Raw genomic sequence first — 17,938 nt, 5'->3', positions numbered from 1 at the left:
CTTGTGTCATGCTGTTTATGTTCAATGATGTACATTGCAGACTCTACAAAGACCTGCTCTGCTACATGAAACCTTGCTTTTCTGAGACAGTGTTGATAATTCAGTATCCCCTGGTCTGAAAAGCACATTTCTCCTTTTACTAGATGCATAAAACACTTGTATTATCAAATCTGGGGTGGGACACATGGTTGAATGGCTAACAAGCCTAGTGCCAAAAGTTAGCTGTTCTGTTCACATTGTTTAAAAAATAGTAGCTCTAAGCATGAGCTAAAAATGTAAGACTTAAGAAAATGACTCCCTTTCTGCATCTTTGGGTTCTTGTTCACAGAGCTGTGAATAAGAATGTTTACTGTGGTTTGTTTCAGATGGTTAGCTCTTTTCCTGTCTCTGAAAGCCACCTACAGGCTCCACCACTTTCGCTTCTGGACAGAGCCAGAAGAAGATGACCAGCATAAATCTCGGTATCTGAAGAACAAAGATTTCTTGCTGGATATCAGTTTTCCACTCTCCCCTCCCAACTTGCACAGCTGTACTTTGCTGCAGGTAAGCCAGTACTTTCATTTGTGTGCTAATACAAATAGCTTGAGTTAAAGAAACCGTATAAAACCATAAATGACTAACCTCCAACCATCTCAAAATGGAGTAATCTGGTGTACTCCATACAAATAAAGCAAAATAAAATCCTGTACCAGGCCATCCAATTTTACACTCTATATACATTATGCAAATAAAGCATAATTGAGCAATTTCTCCTTATTTTGCATAATTTATTGTGTCAGTTTTGACATTTTGCATAATTCAGTCTAGTTTTGCTAGTCATGGAAGGGACAAAGACACTGAAGCCCCACTCCCAACCACTGAGTCTCCTGTTCAGCCATCTTAATCCTAACCCTATGGAACCTTTAATTGCAGACAGTTGGCTTTGCAACTAAGGGTTTTGTTTTTTATTTTTTACTTGAAACTCATAGGTAGGAAAATAGATTTACTTTTCTCAGCTTCCTGTTCCATCAGCTGTTTCCTAGTATCTATTTTACTTGCTCCTAGGGATGCTAAATTCTTTGGTTTGGCCATAGGTGTAACACTGACACCGTAGCCTTTCGCTTATTTATGTATGTATGTATGAATGTATGTATGTATTTCATTTCTGTACCACCCATTAGGCGAAGCTCTCTGGGCAGTTTGCTTGATTAATTTCCATCTGTCTGAGGCAGACTATTGCTCGATATGTAAGTTTAACTTGGACCTGAGAGTATACAGACAGCTATTTTAGAAATCCTGGTGCAAAGTTGTCTGAATTTATTAACTTTAAATATATATTGCCACTTGATGTGATTAACTTGCTCCTTGGTGTAGCCGAAAAGAGAAATTGTGCTTTTCAAATAAAAAAGAAGAAATACCCAGGAAAATATTCTTAGGGGGTTTGTCCTGCCATTTATGTGACAGCATTTACATTTTCTCCGTGCTTGTCACGAAAAAATGTCTTACATTGATACTGGGCAGACTAATTTATTTGGACTCCCTATCAGCTGGAATGTTCTGTATAGTAATCATGCTTTATGGTCCTTCCTTATCTAATCATCTGATTAGTGCTTTACATAGTTTACACTGTATCCTTACACCCCATTTAGAAATGGCATACCTCCCAAGAGATGCAGATAAAGAAGGTATCTGTAGGTATTTCTTTTCCTTTTGTCTGGCAGCAGCTTGTTCCAAAGAATCAGTTGTTTTCATTTGCTTGGGAAGTGGGGGGGGCTTTCTGAAAATCGATATTCACTGTTGCAGTGTCTTGTTTGAGAAGAGGAGGAGTCATATTCACAAGGTGGATAAAGTTGTCAATAAATCCTGTTGAAATGTATGGCAGTAGGATATATTTTCACTTTCTACATTTGGAACCCCCCACACACACACATACACACACGCACATACACACACATGATTTGCCTGTGGGAGTGCATAAGGCTACTAGCAAGCACACAACCCAGTTGAGATCACCTGAAAGTGCTGGTTGTATTAGCCAGTGCCTCCAGATGGCAGGTGAAACTACAGTTGCTGTGATGTGTGGAATCACAGTGGTCCTTTTGTCAAGCTGTCATCATTGTACAAATGGTGACGATCGCATATCTACCTCCAACTTAGAGGCAGGTCTTACAACGGGTACCTCTATATGCACTCTCCAGGTGTCAAGCCCCCAGTAGAATGGGAGCCAAGGTAACTTGGGATAACATGGGAACCACATGCTTCTAGTGTCTATAAGGAAAGGAAAGGTTCCTCCTGTGCAATCACCGAGTCATTGCTGACTCCTAGAGGGACGCCGCTTTCACTGGCGTTTTCATGGCAGACTATAGCAGGGTGGTTTGCCATTGCCTTCCCCAGTCGTGACTACCTTTCCCCCAGCAAGCTGGGTACTCATTTTACCAACCTCGGAAAGAGTCGAGGTCTTTCCGACCTGAGTTGACCTGAGCCGGCTACCAGAGACCCGGCTTCCGCTGGGATCGAACTCAGGTCATGGGGAGCGTTTCGGTTGCAATACTGCTGCCTACCACTCTGCGCCACACGAGGCTCTAGTGTCTATGTTCATGTATATATACTGAAAATATTTCTCATAGTACTTTTAACCAATTTCTGTAGAAGAATCAGAACTTTAAAACTAAACACTAAGGTCAAGGAACGTAAAATGTTGTCTTTCCTAATAGAGGTCATGTTTTTAGTGGCCTTATGTTCTAATTATGCTCCACTCAATATAGCTCTTCATCGGTTATAAATGGTGAAAAAATAATTAAACAGTGGTGGTGGCCTCAGAATGTCATCTCAGGAAAGATGGTCCATACTTCAAAGGAAAATATGTGGCAATTGTTATTTGTATCTTTTCTGAAATGTAATAGAATTACTATGAAAAATATTATTTTAAATTTTTGCAAAACATTTACAATTTTATCAATTTTTAGAACCTTGTGTTCACAAGCTACTGTAAAGCAGTAATTGGCTACTCTGACTACATCATTCATCCACGATCAGCTACCTCATGGAAACAATGTTGTCAGATAACAGAGCTGCCATCCTTCCTGTCTGTAGTGAGCCCAAGGGTAAGTCTTAAAAAAAAATCCTTTCTACCCTTGACTAAATATTTTTCTTTAATATATTGTGTCTATCTTTCCAGGGAGTGCTTAGTTTGTGCTGTGTTACATGTGCATTTTATTATTTGTTCCTTTTCTTTGTGTTTTCAAAACATTTTCTAGTTTAGACTGTTATAAACTGAAGCCTAGTGCAGATATTACATTTGATGAAGAGTATGGGATTGTACCTGCCCTGCTCAACATTTGTACAGGAACCTGTCTCTTTTTTAAATTCTCAACTTATTTTAGGGCACAATCCTATGTGTGTTTAGACAAGAAAAATGTCCTACAGTTCTCAGCATGCCCCAGCCATCTACACACGTAGGATTGTGCCCGAACTGCAGTAATAACATAAAATGCGTCATTTATAATTTAGCACATATGATTTTGAAATGTACATGTGCATGTTTACTCAGAAGTAAGACCCACTCTGTTTAGTGGAGCTTATTTCCAGGTAAGCATGCATTTAAAAGTGTGCTTTACACAGCAGTCCTATGTGTTATAATAGGGATTCCACTAAGAATAGACAGAATCTTAGGAAATGATACTCTTTATTTGAGTATAAAACACAATTGAGGCCTACAGTCTGTAACTACAGTCAGCCATCTTAACAGCAACAACTAACAACCAAGAGTTCTTCTTCCCACAGTGCCTCAAGGAGACTGATGGTCCCCCCTTCAACTATTAACTCTTCATTCACTGCAGTGTGTTTCATACACTTTACCACACTAACGGCACAAGCCTATGCGTATCTATTCAGAAATAAGTTCTATTTAGTTCAATGAGGCTTACTCCCAGGCAAGTGGGTATAGTAGCCTAAGTGGAGTTGTGGGGTGGAACATTGTGGCATATTTACTCCTATAAAACTCACGCCAGTCAGGACAGAAAGTGGGAAGGCAGTTTTACCAGGCTTTTTAGCCTGGCGGGTTTTTGTTTTTGTTTTAATTCTCCACCTTCAGCCGTGGGGCAGTAGGAGGGGAATTTGCAGTGCCTGCTCCGGAGTAGAATAGCTGAGGGTCCCAGGCTGAGCTCAAGAGAACAAAGCAGTGGAACTAAACTTGCTCTAATCTGACCTATACCCAGAACACCCCATTTCAAGGCTCTGTCCTTGCTACCTCCAGCACTAGTTATTTGCTCACAGAGTTCTCCACTGGGGGCCTCCATGGCATTGGAGGGGTACCTTTGTCAAATCCTTATCCCCTCCAGCAGACAACATCAGTGGGTTAAGATTGCTCTCTTATTATATGCAAAATTACAATTTAGAGAGAAAGGGAGAATTGCAAGCCCCTCTTAACCTCAGCCCCTTCTCCTTCCTACTTCACTGCCTTTGTATTTAGATGTACCTCAATACCAGAGCTGTGAACCTGTTTTCAGATTTCTTATGTGTCTTCTTTTTGAAAAAGTACAGAATTTTGGAGAAGCTACAGAAGAAAGTCAGCAGTGCCATTAAGCAATATTGCAGAATTCTCCCGTTAAGATACATTATAGTCACCAGATTTTGAATGCCTCTTGTCTCATATTACCGACACTATGAATAAAGTTAGAGAAAAGGGCTAAATAGAAATATCTTCAAATCCTAATGAAATGGCAAGGGATGGGGGCGTATCTTGCATATTAACCTTTCATTTTATGGTTCAATAAAATGGGAAAGCCTTTTGGCTTCTTGCAAGCAGTAATAGTTTGTTTGCTAACAAAATATGAAAGGCCTTAATCGGCTGCATGTGACTCCACAAGTACAGTCAGCCATCTGCTGTCGGAAAATCCTCTCCACCCTGAATGTGCTTTAGAATTGTCTGGCAAGATACCATCAGTGAAGGCATCTGCTTTAAGTTAGCTTGCACTCCTCAGCATGATGTCCATTAGTTATTTGGAAGGGTTAGTAGAGCAATAAATCCGCACTGTGTATGGAGAAGCAATAAGAGCAATAATCATATAGAAGCAGGCAAGGAGCAGAAAGCCCTTATCACCAAGCCACCCACATGTTCCATTCTTGATCTGTATTTGTTTTAGTAATAACACATCTGTCGGCATAGTCTGCATCGAGGTGTAGATGCCTTCATGCTGGCATATGAAGAATAGAATAGAATAAGCAGCTTACTGAACTTTTCACCTGTTGCTCTCCTTGGCTTACTCCAAGGTTTAGCCCACTGATCATCGATTATAGGATGTAGAATGTGATTTGCAGACTATAGCAGATTCTGTTGTGACCTTAAGGTGAGAACAGCCAGTATACATGGGACTGTGTTGCTCTAGAATGGTTTTGCAGAACACTGTTGTTGACCGAAGACTCTTCTGTTTTGCAGGCCTTTGGCTTAACCTTGTTTTGAATGTTTTGGCTTTCTCCACAGTATAGTTTAGTTTTGATATACTGCTCTTTTTTCATTTGTGTTTTAAAAATAGTTATACTATTTGGTGGTTTTTCATCAGTGTTGTAAGCCAAGGTACAGCTACCTTTTGAATTTGGAATGAAACCTTTGTTATGGTAAGGTTGACACATTAATGTAGATGTTCCTCCTATATTTTCTCGGTATACTAATGAACTCTGTTCAAACCCGTTTTTCACTTTGATTAATGACTTACCTACAACATATCTAGAGCAACTGTGATTCTGTATTTTAAAATTCATGTGATAGACCCAAATTAAATGTTGTGTTCAGTAATCTAAAATTGGAAAATCTAGCAATTATAGTCCATGATATATGCCCACCTTTGCAAATAGTGCTAATGGTGGCCCAAACCTATCCAGGGATTTAGCTGTAGCAAGTAGTGGAGTATTGCATGAGATAACCTGTGTAGAGTTTCACAACTCTGCCCTATTTGCCTCTTGGCATCCTGCAAATTCCCTGTCTGAAGCTTTTTATCAATACAAAGAGGAATTAGCAGGGGGGTTGGGTTGGGCTGGGCTGGGCAAGGCCCTTAGAGTGCCACACTAGGGCTGTCTGCAGCGTGCTGCCTTCTTCCTTCTAAAAGCCCATTACATAGTGTTTTTCTATAGCACTGTCACATTAGTGGCAACAGTGGCAGCAAGTCTGGGAGTGTGACATACAATCCTAAATTCTTCTGCTGCGATGCAACATAATATAGGACTCTTATATTTTTATATGCTCCCCCCGCCCTTTAATGATACCTCAATATTGTGAGTTTTCTTTTTAGGCTTATTTATTTTGCTTTTTCCAGAATCTTGAGAAATATGACAGTGGCCTCGTTTGGACATAACATTAAAGTATGGTTTATTACTACATTCACAAATCTCAGGTTTGTTCCCTCATCTCTTTTCCTCTAGAATGGCTGCAAGGAAATGGGAAGTATCTGCTTCCAGCTATAAACTAACTAGAGTTCCTTGTTATGTCTGAACTCAGGGGAACTCTGTGTAGTTTAAACTCTGGTTTGTTCAGACAAACTACGATTTGAGCCTGGCTTTGTTTGAACAAGCCATTGTTTAAATAAACCAGAGTTCCTCACAATTCAGATACTGAGGAACTCTGGGTAGTTTAAAACCAGAAGCAGATGCTTGCTACCTCCTTGAAGCCAAGCCAGAGGAGGAGAGGGAAGGGGGGAATGCGTGAGCCCAATTTTTGTGTATAATACTAAATCCGTGCAAAAAGGCTCAGTATGTTTTAGTGTCTGTACAGGACCATTATAATTCAATACAAATACTGACAATTCTCCAGTTGTATGTCATGGGCACACACAAACATCCATGAAGTCCGGCATCTATTTTAAGGCTTTTGAAATCTGCTTACATCACATCAGACATGCACATACCCAGTCTCCTGGGCATACTGATGATTTAATGACTGTTAGAATCTAGAGGATGTAAAGGTTTGTCTTCATTTGAAGTGCATTTCTCACCATAGTATTTATTAAGCAAATCCTTAAAACCATTTATGGCCTAAATACTTAGAGCCCCCGTCATGTCCCCCCACGATCTACTCCAGCGGGTCGGGGGACCTTCTTGGGCAGATTGGGGACAATAGAGGCTGTAGGAGGGAGGAGAAGAGGAGAACATCCCTATTGCATGAGTGCATGACATTGGGTCCCACCCTTAGAGCTAAATCTTAACAAAAGTTCTGAATATTCTGGGGCATGATTAAATGAATGTATTTTGCAGCACAATGTACTGTATATGTTGGTTATTGAATTACCTTGTCATGTACAAACAGTAGTAGGGATCCCAAAGTAAAGTTTGGGCAGACCTCTTTCCAACATGATCTTTATTTTTGCTGAAATGTGTCTAATGGATACTATAAAGAAAGCTATCAGCGTGAAGCATTTTCCCTGTAAAAATAGTTAGTGATGGCCCTGATTGTTTTTCTGTAGCGAAGGAGTAGTAGCAGTGTTCAGTCAGAGGAAGATGGCCTGAAACCTTGCCTTTTTCATTACCCGTCTCTCGACAGCAGATGGCAGTACAATATTGCATATCCTTCTAGAAAAGTGCTGGGTGTTTTGCATTTCTTTTGATTCTGATTAACTTCCATAGCCAGAAATGAGTGAACTCCCCCAAAATAACTTCTTTACATTCTGCTTCCCTTCATTTTATCTTCCTTTTGAAATTACTGCCCCTTTTCACAACGTGCAGTTGTGTCCCTCTATCAAGCATCAGTTAATCTATGTGTCTTAGCTCAGTGAGCCAAAATTAATTTTCTTTTAAGTACACATGTGTTCCATAGGTCAGTTTGACTTCTTAGTATCTCAAGTATATCGCAGTATACACCTTGCCATGCTGCTTTCTTTGTAGCCGAAGATCCTATGTTCAATCCTTGGCATCTCCAGGTGGGGCTAGGAAAAAATCCTGGCTGAAACCCTGGAGAACCGCTGTCAGTCACTGTTGACAACGCTGGCCTAGATGGACTAATAATTTGACTCTGTATTAGGCAGCTTCCTATGTTACCATACATAGGCTAGAATGGGTTGGTTCACATGGATTGCGCTTGCACACTCCCTACTCCTCTGTCTTTCTCCCCACTTCCCTAATGTGTGGTCTAATAAGTTACTTCTGCTTTTATGGAAACCACAGTTTGCCACTGCCTTCTTTGCTATTGAAGGAGGAGTGGAGATCCAGATGGGCAATTTTTATTTCTCCTAGGGGAAGACATGTGAACAATTACTTTTGGGACCACAAGAACTTTGGTACCATTTCTGCAGAGGGTTGAGGTCAATGAGGGACCTGGCACTGATAATTTACCTTTAACACTGGAACCACAGTTGTTGAAACACTGCTAGTATTTTAAACAAATTGGTCTGAGGACCAGGGGCCCCTTGGAAGTTGCTCTTCCTGCCTCCCAGGAAGAACATCATGGTGGTAACAACTTGGCCTCGTCCAAGAAACCAGCCAAGAAACGAGCAGCTGCAGGGAGCTTGTCCCCACCCAACCCCTCCACCACCAGTAAGAACACTCAGCTCTCAGCCAACAGAACAAGGGCTGCTGTGTGTGTGTGTGTGTGTGTGTGTGTGTGTGTGTGTGTAGACCAAACAGCCTTGCAAGTTTGTTATGTCACTGCTGTGGACACGACAGCAGAATAATGTAGCCCCACGCTGCATGTCTTGATACATGAGATATGTTCCTTTGATAAAACACATATACTAGTGCTGTGTCATAATTGGCTACTGAGTTAGGATGGCTGTCATTCGGGGCTTTCAGCTGATTCAGTGAAAGTGTTTTTACTTCATCTCTTTTGCAAGGGTGATGTTACACTGATACAGGGAGCAAAAGGGCTTAGAATTGTGACTCAGCCCTGTTTGTTCCCCCATACTACCCATTCTGCCCAATATTTTTCTCATTGCACTGGTGGTGTCCTGTGTACATTGTGCACTGTGTAAGTCACTGATTTCAGGGGGGATTATGTGTGCCACTCTACATAAAGAATTATGCCCTTTATTTTGGATTTGGATTTTCTCTATTTTGTCTGCTGTGAAACAGGGGGAAATTGTTTCCTGCTCACTTGGCTGTTTATTTTAATACACTTGTGAACCATAAGCTCACCTGATTATTCAAGCAAATTATGTTAGTCGCTTCTGTTTCCCTTCATATAAGAGTTTAATAGGCATAAGAAATTTTGGAGGTTCCATTTCTTATTTGTTAAGATTCTTCTTTTTTGAAGAACTGCATGCTGGGTGGTGACTTGTTTCAATTCTGGATGTGCATAGCTGTTCATTTTTTGTATTCAGATTTGGATCGTTTACCTTCATTTATTAAAAGGCTATACTGCATTCCATATTAGTACAGATACCCCTCTGTTCTGACACATATAGAAGAGGTTTCTCCACTCTCCTTGCATTTTGATTAATAATTTCCCACATGAGAGACGTGCCCTACATTTGCTGTGCAAATACATAAGCAGAGATTATAACTTGTACAGCTCTCCCTATCGTTCTCACTGCATCTTGTGTCTGCCTTGTTGATGCTTTGGCTTTCACTGTTTAGCTGTGAAAATGTATGCGTTTAGAAACAGTTACTTGCTGTACAGGATGACACCACGGACTTGCCTTTTAGCCTGTTGAAGGGAGATAAGAATGTTCTATAGATTTTTACAAAAGGCAACCTTGTCTGCTGGAACATACTCCTTATCTTGAGACTATTCAACTATTCAGCCGTTTCAAGAGACAGCTGTTTGGCTAACATTCTGCTCCATCCAGATAGCAGCAAAGATTAAAATGATGGAGATGGTCCAAGATAGCTAGTTTGGTATAGGGCTTAAATTCCTGTGTTGGCAACACTGTTGGGCTGGATAATTCATATTGAAACTGACAGTAGGGAAAGCGGTGTGCAAATGTAGATAAATGGAAAACTTCTGTGTTCTAAATACGGAAATGGCATATTGTGTTTGGTTAGCCCAGGACTGTTTCCAGGTTGACTATCGAGCTGGAAAAAAAGTGCTACATCTAAAAAGAGTACCAAAAAACATACAGAGTCTGGTTTTTGCAGTTCAAGCATATATACTGTGATGCACCTAAGGGGGCATTCTGAGCTGTGTTCACACCTCAAAAGGCTTAAGGCCCCTTATCATTTGCACGTCCACTATAAGAAATAGCCATTCACCACCACCACTGCCATTGATGCCCAGGGGCACAAGTGCAGTCTCCACTCAGAAGAGATCCCTCCTACCTTGCAAAAGGAATGAGGGCTCTTCATGCAGCTGTTGCATTTGGATTGGCAGTAACAGGAGATGTACCAGAGCCTTGCAAAAATGCCAGACCACAGAAGGAACATTGGACACTAAATAAACATTGCATAATAGTAATCACGTTTCTTGCAGAGTTTCAAGTATGTGAGGACCTGGTCTGGTCTGGTCTGTTGTGCCGTTAAAAGTAAACAAGTAGAAGATTAGCTGTAGCAAAGATAGCAGCCCACTGATGATCTATTGCTGTTGGTATGCAGTTTAATTTTAAAAACAATCATTTAGCTTTTTCTGATTTCATTATATTATGTATTGTGTTCAGATGGCATTTATATAAAATATGTTGCTGTAAACTGAATCACTGAATGTTATGCTGAGAGTATTGATTCTGGCCTACGATTCCACTGAGTAAACTGGCTAGAGCCATTCAGGATCCTACATACATTACATAATTGTTAAAAAAATGATCCAAAGTGCACATGTTGATTGACAACTGGAATGGAATACCCAGTGGGATATTCCAGTAAAGACAGGGTGAGCACTGTGATTGATGTACACATAAGCATTGTGATCAGTGTATGGCCCCTTTTAAACCCTTCTTCCTCTCAGGTTTTATGCAATATGCAATGCTACTCATTAGTCCCATCACAACCCCACTCCCATCCACAAAGTTATCTTCCTCTCCTTTTATAAAACCTGCTTTTCTTCCGTCTTTTCTACACTGTTATTTGCTACCTAACCTTTCCCTCCACACCCTTAATTTTTCTTTATCGAGTCCTTTCCTCTCTCCTTTGGTCTTTGGTCGATTCCAAGGCCTGAGGGCAAGAACCATGTAACTTCTGAATTCTGCCCATGTATTTCAGGGGTGGGCAACCTGAAGCTCACCAGTCACAAGTGACTTTTGGAGGCCTCCTGTACAGCCCACCACAAATGTCCCTCTGTTCTCTCACACCACTGCTCTCCTTGCGTGCCCCTGTTTAGCAGACTGGCACGAGCTCACTTCTACTGGGAAACTGGGATGGCTGATTCTAATTGGAGTGTTAAGGCTTCATAGGTAGTATGAAGTAGTAGTAGCTTTCATAAGAAATGAAAATACTGTCATCAGGCCATAACTTGAAACCTGAAATACAGTTCTGTAACATATTTTGTTTATATCTCTCAGTGTTGGAAGTCGGTATGAAAGATTCAGAGAGCATTTAAATAGTTTCATAATTGTTTTTCTTTGGCACTATATTCCTAAAGGAAGCTAATTTATTAGTGGTGTTCAGTCCCAGCCAATATTTTCACCTTAATCACCAGTATAATTTTACTCTTTTAATCCACAGGTAACAGCTGTGCCATTGGATTTCTACTGCAATGATCGGAGTGCAGAGTATGAGCGTAAGGCACTTAAAGAAGGAGGAAGTCTTGAAGCAAAGCAATGTGTATTGCACGGAGCACCTGAACTAGCAGCTGGCTGGCTAAAACGGTGCTCTCAGTTGTTCCCCGATTACCCAGGAGGACTATTGGGAGTCAGACCTCAAAATGGCTGGTCTTTCATCAGGATACCAGGTGAGTTGCAGTCCTGTGGTTGAATAGTCTAATGACGGACAGAGGATGCAGTGCACCTAATACTATACTTAATTACATACCTTAGTTTTGTATTATGTATTTGTTCCTTTATTGCTAAAAATATTCAAACTTCTACTCATGCGTTACATGAGAGTGGCCCAGTTTGAACATAATGATAAGCCAGGGTTCCAGGGTATTGTGGCTGAGCAACATTCTGATGTATGCAGCCTGATCACTGCCACTTGATTCCCCCTGCAAGCGGGAGCAGCTTAACAACCATGGTCCTTCCGTCTGTGGTTTCTTTATCATTATGTGTGAACTAGGAACTCGGGCTTGTCTCTCCCCGCAAAAAGCCAGAGGCATAAGCCAATAATAAACCATGGCTTATTGTTACATCCAAACTGGGCCAATGAGCTAGAAAATCAATGATGCTTCCTTTTGGGGAGACTGCTTAGAAGAAATTTGAGACAAATTATCAAGGTGCGGGGGGAGAGAGAAATTGGTGCTTCTCTAATTGGGCCTGGCATATATTTGATTACCCTTTTGGGTGGACATATGAATCTTTATGACCTCCACACCATTTTGAGTGGAGTATCTTGGCCAAACCAGATATAAATGCCTGTTTACAGCTCCTTACTTGGTTCTGGCATTACCTTTTCCCTCCACTTCTATATGCCCCAACTTTCCCTGTATTCTGGTTTCTGCCTCTGGTAAATGGCTGCTGCTATTTTATTTCTCAGTGTTAGTATGAGTTGCTAGAGCTCTTCAGGATTCAGCCCTCTTCCCCATCTCTATCAATTAAATCTCTGAAGAGGGGTGCATTTTGTCTCTAATGCACATCCATATCAATACATGCACATGAACACTAAAACAGCATGCAGTGCACCGCCTGCCATTTTATTTATGTTGGCATTTATACCCTGCCTTTCTTTGCAAAAGGTGGCATACTAAATAAAAAATATAATAACAAAAACAAGCTAAAATACCATTCTAAAAACATCAGCAGTAAACACAATTGTCAGGAGCCTCGGATAACCTACATTATAACCTACTAGGTTATAAAAAATGCCCACCAGAACAAAAATGTCCACCCAAACAAAATAGTCTTAACATGTGGGACATTTTTCTGCCTAAACATGCAGAGGATTGTGGCCTTAGAAACTGAGTGAAAATCTTGAGCAGGTACATGTGGGAGGACGTGTTCCCTGAGGCGTCATTTCACACACTACAGCTGCCAGGGTAGATTTTGACCTAATGACAGCATAGTGTAGGACCATTATGTATTTCCTAGTATATCTTTAAATCAAAGAACAAACACCCTCATGGCTTTTAAATTAGTGCAGGGAAATCTATTCTGAAGTCAAGGAATACAGTAGACAGGAAATGGGGGTGAGCCTTCAACGGTGGTGGTGAGGTGGAGGCCCGGACAGTGATCCTTAGTATGAGAATAGGGATGGTACAAGTGTGTCCCTATTTTTATCTGTGAAATATTGGAAGGCATGCACTGCCCTTTCCTTGTGTGTTTGTTTTTTCTTTTAGTTCATAAGGCTGATGGCAGGGTCTGTATCTTATTTTCATTTATGTGCAGTGCCTGCCACCAGCACTATATTTATTTTTGATTGATATGAGCAGTTTGGAAGACAATTTCTGTCTGAAAAAAGGATAAAAATGTAAATAAACAAATTGGAAAGGATTAATAACTGCTTCTAAAATAAAATAACAAAAAAATGCTATGAAAGCAAGAAACTTTGGTTGTTAGGAGACCAAAGAGGGGAGTGGCCTATAAAATACATTAATGAGCACATTATTTGGTCACAATACTTGCAGGTATGTATTAAAGCTGGGATGAAACCTTTAAAGAGAATTCTCTGTAGCTAATCCTTATTTTCTCAAATGTGTTGTGTATTCCTCTATAGTTGTAGTGGAAAGCTAAGCATATAGACTCCAGAGAAAAGCAAGTTGACTAGATTAAGAGCATGGATACAGAACTAGGATAAACCAGGTAGATGTTAGGGAATTAATAAGTGTTGATTCAGATTAATACAGGACACCACTATGGGAAGAAATACCCAGTGGATTTCAATTTAATTTATTTGAGGGATGAATAAGGAAAACTGGATATTTAGGCAGATAAGATCGAGCTTGTTTTAGAAAGTGAATAAAAACTCAAGGAGCAATTGAGTACTAAATTATAGTTCAGGCTGCATTGAGGTGAATATCTAAATGAGCACCAAAACAGCTGCTGTTGCAGTTAACTCTGCCCTTCTCTCCCAGACTTGGTGTTCCCTGTTGCGATTACTGTGGGAATCTCTTGAGGCTTTTCCTGTTCTTTGAAAGAAAAATGGTCTTAGATTAAATGACAGGAAGTGTCTGAGTCCTTTTTGCATCGATAAAAAGCACCAACTTCACTGGCTGTTTACTGTGGGAGCTAGCTAGCTCCTCACTGACCCAATTATGCCCTGCAGACTTCTAGAGGAGGCAGGCAGTTGCTGGAGACCAGGATTTAGCCATTTTACTGTCTATTTTTATATCACCAGAGGGGTATTTTCTAATTCCCTAGAGGGAACTAAGATTAAACCAAGATCCTCAGGAAAATAACTCCTTAGTTGAGGTTCCCTTGAGCTATTATTTTGATTATGCATGTTTCTTACATGGGCAGTATAGCACCCCCTCATTTCTCAAACAAGCTCAGTTAAGCCCAACTTAGGGAACAATCCTTTGCATGTTTAAACAGAAAAAAAGTCCTACAAATTCCAACATTCTCCAGCTTGCTTGGCTAGCCGGGGAATGCTGGGAGTTGTTAGACTTTTTTCTGTCTAACAGTGCATAGCATTACATCCTAAAAGTAAGTCTTCCTTTGAGTGAAAAGAAGCCAATTTGATCCATAACGTGGTTGCACAAACTTGTATCAGAAGATGGGCAGATTATCCTATTTAACTCTTATATGTACAAAAGGTGGTAAAGTGGTCTTCAAAGTAGAATTAGATCTTAGGTATTAGATGATATATTCAACTTTCACATTGTTTATTTCATTTGGAGATGACAAAGGAGCAAAGTACACTCAAAGGATGAATGAATTTTTTGTCATGCCATTACAGAAACAATCTGTTTGCCTTTTCAACATGAGGTGGCAGAATTTATTCAAAGTTCAACAATATTTGTACTTTTAAGTAGCATGGTTGAAGTGAGACATCAAATAAAGACACCATGTTAAGTGGGTAATATTCCACCAGAATTGAAAACAATGTTTGCTCTCTTTTTTTAAGTCTGTATGTGCCTACTGTGTATAGCCTGATGAACTTGGGTAACCTATGGTGGATTAGTTAAAAAAAAAAAAACTATGCTGAAGTAATGAACTTACCCATTCTGGTTTTACATTAAATTTGGAGGTAGTTGTGGAACAGTTTTCCATATGAGTCAAATGTGTTTTAAATTCATGGCCTGTTACTCAATTATCATGTGTGATTTCTAGCTTCTGTAGCCAGAGAAAATGAGTGTAAGGAGAGTGCCACACCTATATTTTTAGGCTTACTAATACTGAGTTGGATAAATGCAGAAAAATAATGGCATATGTTCGGTGCTTGGCTCATCTTTAAGGGTTTCTGGATTCCTGTGTTGATTTGCAAGACATTTGGGGAAAAGATTCTGAGGGACCAATTCTAAATCTCTGGGGAGGGTGGCTGTGAAGGGCCATTGGACGTTGTGGACTTTCCTCTCTGCAGGCAGAGAAGGAGTTCCACCACCAGCAGCCTCCTAGTTGCAGTGTCAGAAAGCTCCACCATTATTGCTGCCCCTCTGTCACTGTTCTGAAAGCAACAGTAGGAGGGAACAGGGGCATGTTGGGGTAGATAGGGGGAGGCCTTGGATCCACTGAAGACCCTCCATTCCTCCAACAACAAAATGCAGACCCCCACCACCCCAAAAAGGTGAAAAAGTACTCCAGTCCTGGAGGTGACACACTCATTTTCCCTCCCATTGAAACCATTAGAAGGGGAGATTTAAAAATGGAACAACCAGTGAGGGAAACATATCAAAGAAAAGGAAAAAAGCCACTGCCACCCCATCTTCTGCCCTAGCTGGCGTGAGCCTGCCAGGGCTTTGGAAGTGATGGTCACGCTGCCACACACTCTTCCCCCACCAATAGTATTAGTCTGTGAATGGCTGAGACAAAATATAAGTTCATATGTTCCAGTCAAATCAGACTTAACTGCTAAATAAATTGGAATAATTGTTCCTATTACAAAGAGTCAGACACGACTGAACGACTGAACAACAACAAAAGAGAAAAAAATGTTAATGTCTGAAGACAATCAAGTACGCTATTCAGTTAACTTTTTGATTGGTTCAGACCATAGATCATAAAAAGGATGCAAAAAAATTCAACATAGAAATAAAAACATTAAAACATTCTGCCATATGCCCTGCTACAAATCTTTGGTGGCCACTTCAGTGGTAAGATTCAACTCTTTCTATTACATACTGGCTAGCAACAGTCCCGTTTTCTGCTAAGTAAACTAGTGGTCATTGAGGAATAAATGATCCAAATGCATAGCTCTAATCTCCCTGTTTCCCAGTTCGTTAGGCAGTGCAATAAAATCTTCCACAAACAATTCCCCATATATTCATAGTTTTGTAGGTTGTTTTCCTTTATCAGCTATCTTCTAGTTTAGAGGACATCAAGTAGAAATTAAGGCGACTCAATGGTTTCTTAAAGGGGTACTTGGTAAAATCTGATAGATCGCTTTCATATTAATGAGAAAACTTAACCACATAATACCAAGAAGTTAGTTACTTTACACAAGTCTAACTAACTTAGACAAACATATCATTCACTGTTTTTAAAAAGTATTACGCCAATTCTTGAATAGTATTACTAATATAATCTAGAAAAAAATCATAGGATTTGAATTAATCAATCATTTCATCTTCTGACAGAGTGAATCAGCTTTCAAAGCATCTTTGAACACTTGTTCCAGAATGCAGACAGCTGTCCTCTATATCCCAGATTATATCTCCAAAATAAAATATGCATGTATACCTATTCGTCTCAATGAGTTGAATTCCAGTCTCTGTTCCAAGACAGACAACAGGTGTGCCCTTAGAGGCACCTAATATAGTTATAAATAAGACAGGCAGACCTGAAAAATTGTGTTGCTTCCATGTTTAACTTCAGGTTTTTTAGTCATTGCAATCAGTTTCCCCTCATTCAGGAATCCAACAGAAAAAAACAGTATGAGTAGTGTGATATCCTGTGTAAACTTGACTATTACAAATTTATCCTTATTGTAGTTCTTGGGAAAGGAAAATATTATCCTTATTTTACAGATTTTTAGATGGGGATAGAGAAGAGGAACACAGCCTTCTAATCCCTGGAAACTTCTTACAAAGCACTTCTATGTAATGCTCCTAACAGTGTAATCCTATACGTATCTACTCAGAGGTAAGCACCATTGCGTTCAGTGGTGCTCCCAGGTTAGTGGGTATAGGATTGCAGCCTAAGTCTTTATTCGGCACTAACAGTGCATACATTTTAAAGTTTCCTGTCGCCATGACATGAGGGGTTTGCAGGGAGTTTTAAGAAAAGAAAGCTAAGAAATTCATAACCCCAGATTCTGTTTCAGGTATTAAATTCAGCATTGTGCTGAATATGCATAGAATACACATACTGTCTTAACTTGATAGAACTAAAGTATGAGCCAGGTAAAGGAGGATAAAAACATTCTGACAGTTTTCTTGAGGTAGCATAAAACAAATAAGAGCAGATCCAACAGGGCTTACAGCATAAGCTTACTGGCTAGTAGTGTAATTTTATACAGATCTGAACATACATTCATATTTGTCTAGTTTTTATCTATAACTGACAGTATTTCTAATCCTAAGAACACAGGAATGGCACTCAACCAGTTTTATGTGAAATGGGTGCAAGTTATCTCCTAGACCATTCATAGCATTATATTCTTTCTGTAAATTGCTCAAGCATGCAGTCCTCATTCAGACTTTATCTTTGATAAAGTCTGGCCAGACCCACATCTGCTTCATTTCAGAGGTGGAACAGCATCAGATGCCTTCGGATCATTCTCTGTACCATGAAAAATGATTTTTGCCACAAACTACTCCATTATGATTAATGGAAGTTGTAGACATTGACTTCAGTAG

General features: G+C 40.1%; 1 protein-coding gene across 6 annotated transcripts in view; it reads left to right on the top strand.

Annotated features, from left to right (window-relative positions):
* The window catches only part of INO80 (INO80 complex ATPase subunit), a 94,876-nt gene that overhangs the window by 47,372 nt on the left and 29,566 nt on the right, over positions 1-17,938 (top strand). For 5 of the 6 annotated variants that reach the window (XR_014789408.1, XR_014789409.1, XM_084845748.1 and 2 more), the window contains exons 24-27: positions 366-543; positions 1,629-1,664; positions 2,946-3,083; positions 11,557-11,782. Coding sequence is in view for 4 of the 6 variants with exons in the window: in XM_084845748.1 (XP_084701874.1) it covers positions 366-543; positions 1,629-1,664; positions 2,946-3,083; positions 11,557-11,782 (578 nt within the window). In the remaining 2 variants the exon portion in view is untranslated. The remainder of the gene's footprint in view (positions 1-365; positions 544-1,628; positions 1,665-2,945; positions 3,084-11,556; positions 11,783-17,938) is intronic. The other variant, XM_084845757.1, reaches the window with a different exon arrangement.

This window comes from Heloderma suspectum, chromosome 1 (genome assembly GCF_057233095.1).
Source record: "Heloderma suspectum isolate Gila_16-S chromosome 1, 16-S_ref, whole genome shotgun sequence".
Lineage (NCBI taxonomy): Eukaryota > Metazoa > Chordata > Lepidosauria > Squamata > Helodermatidae > Heloderma > Heloderma suspectum.
Note: the sequence above shows the minus strand (reverse complement) of the source record. Positions and strands in the feature narration are given on the sequence as shown.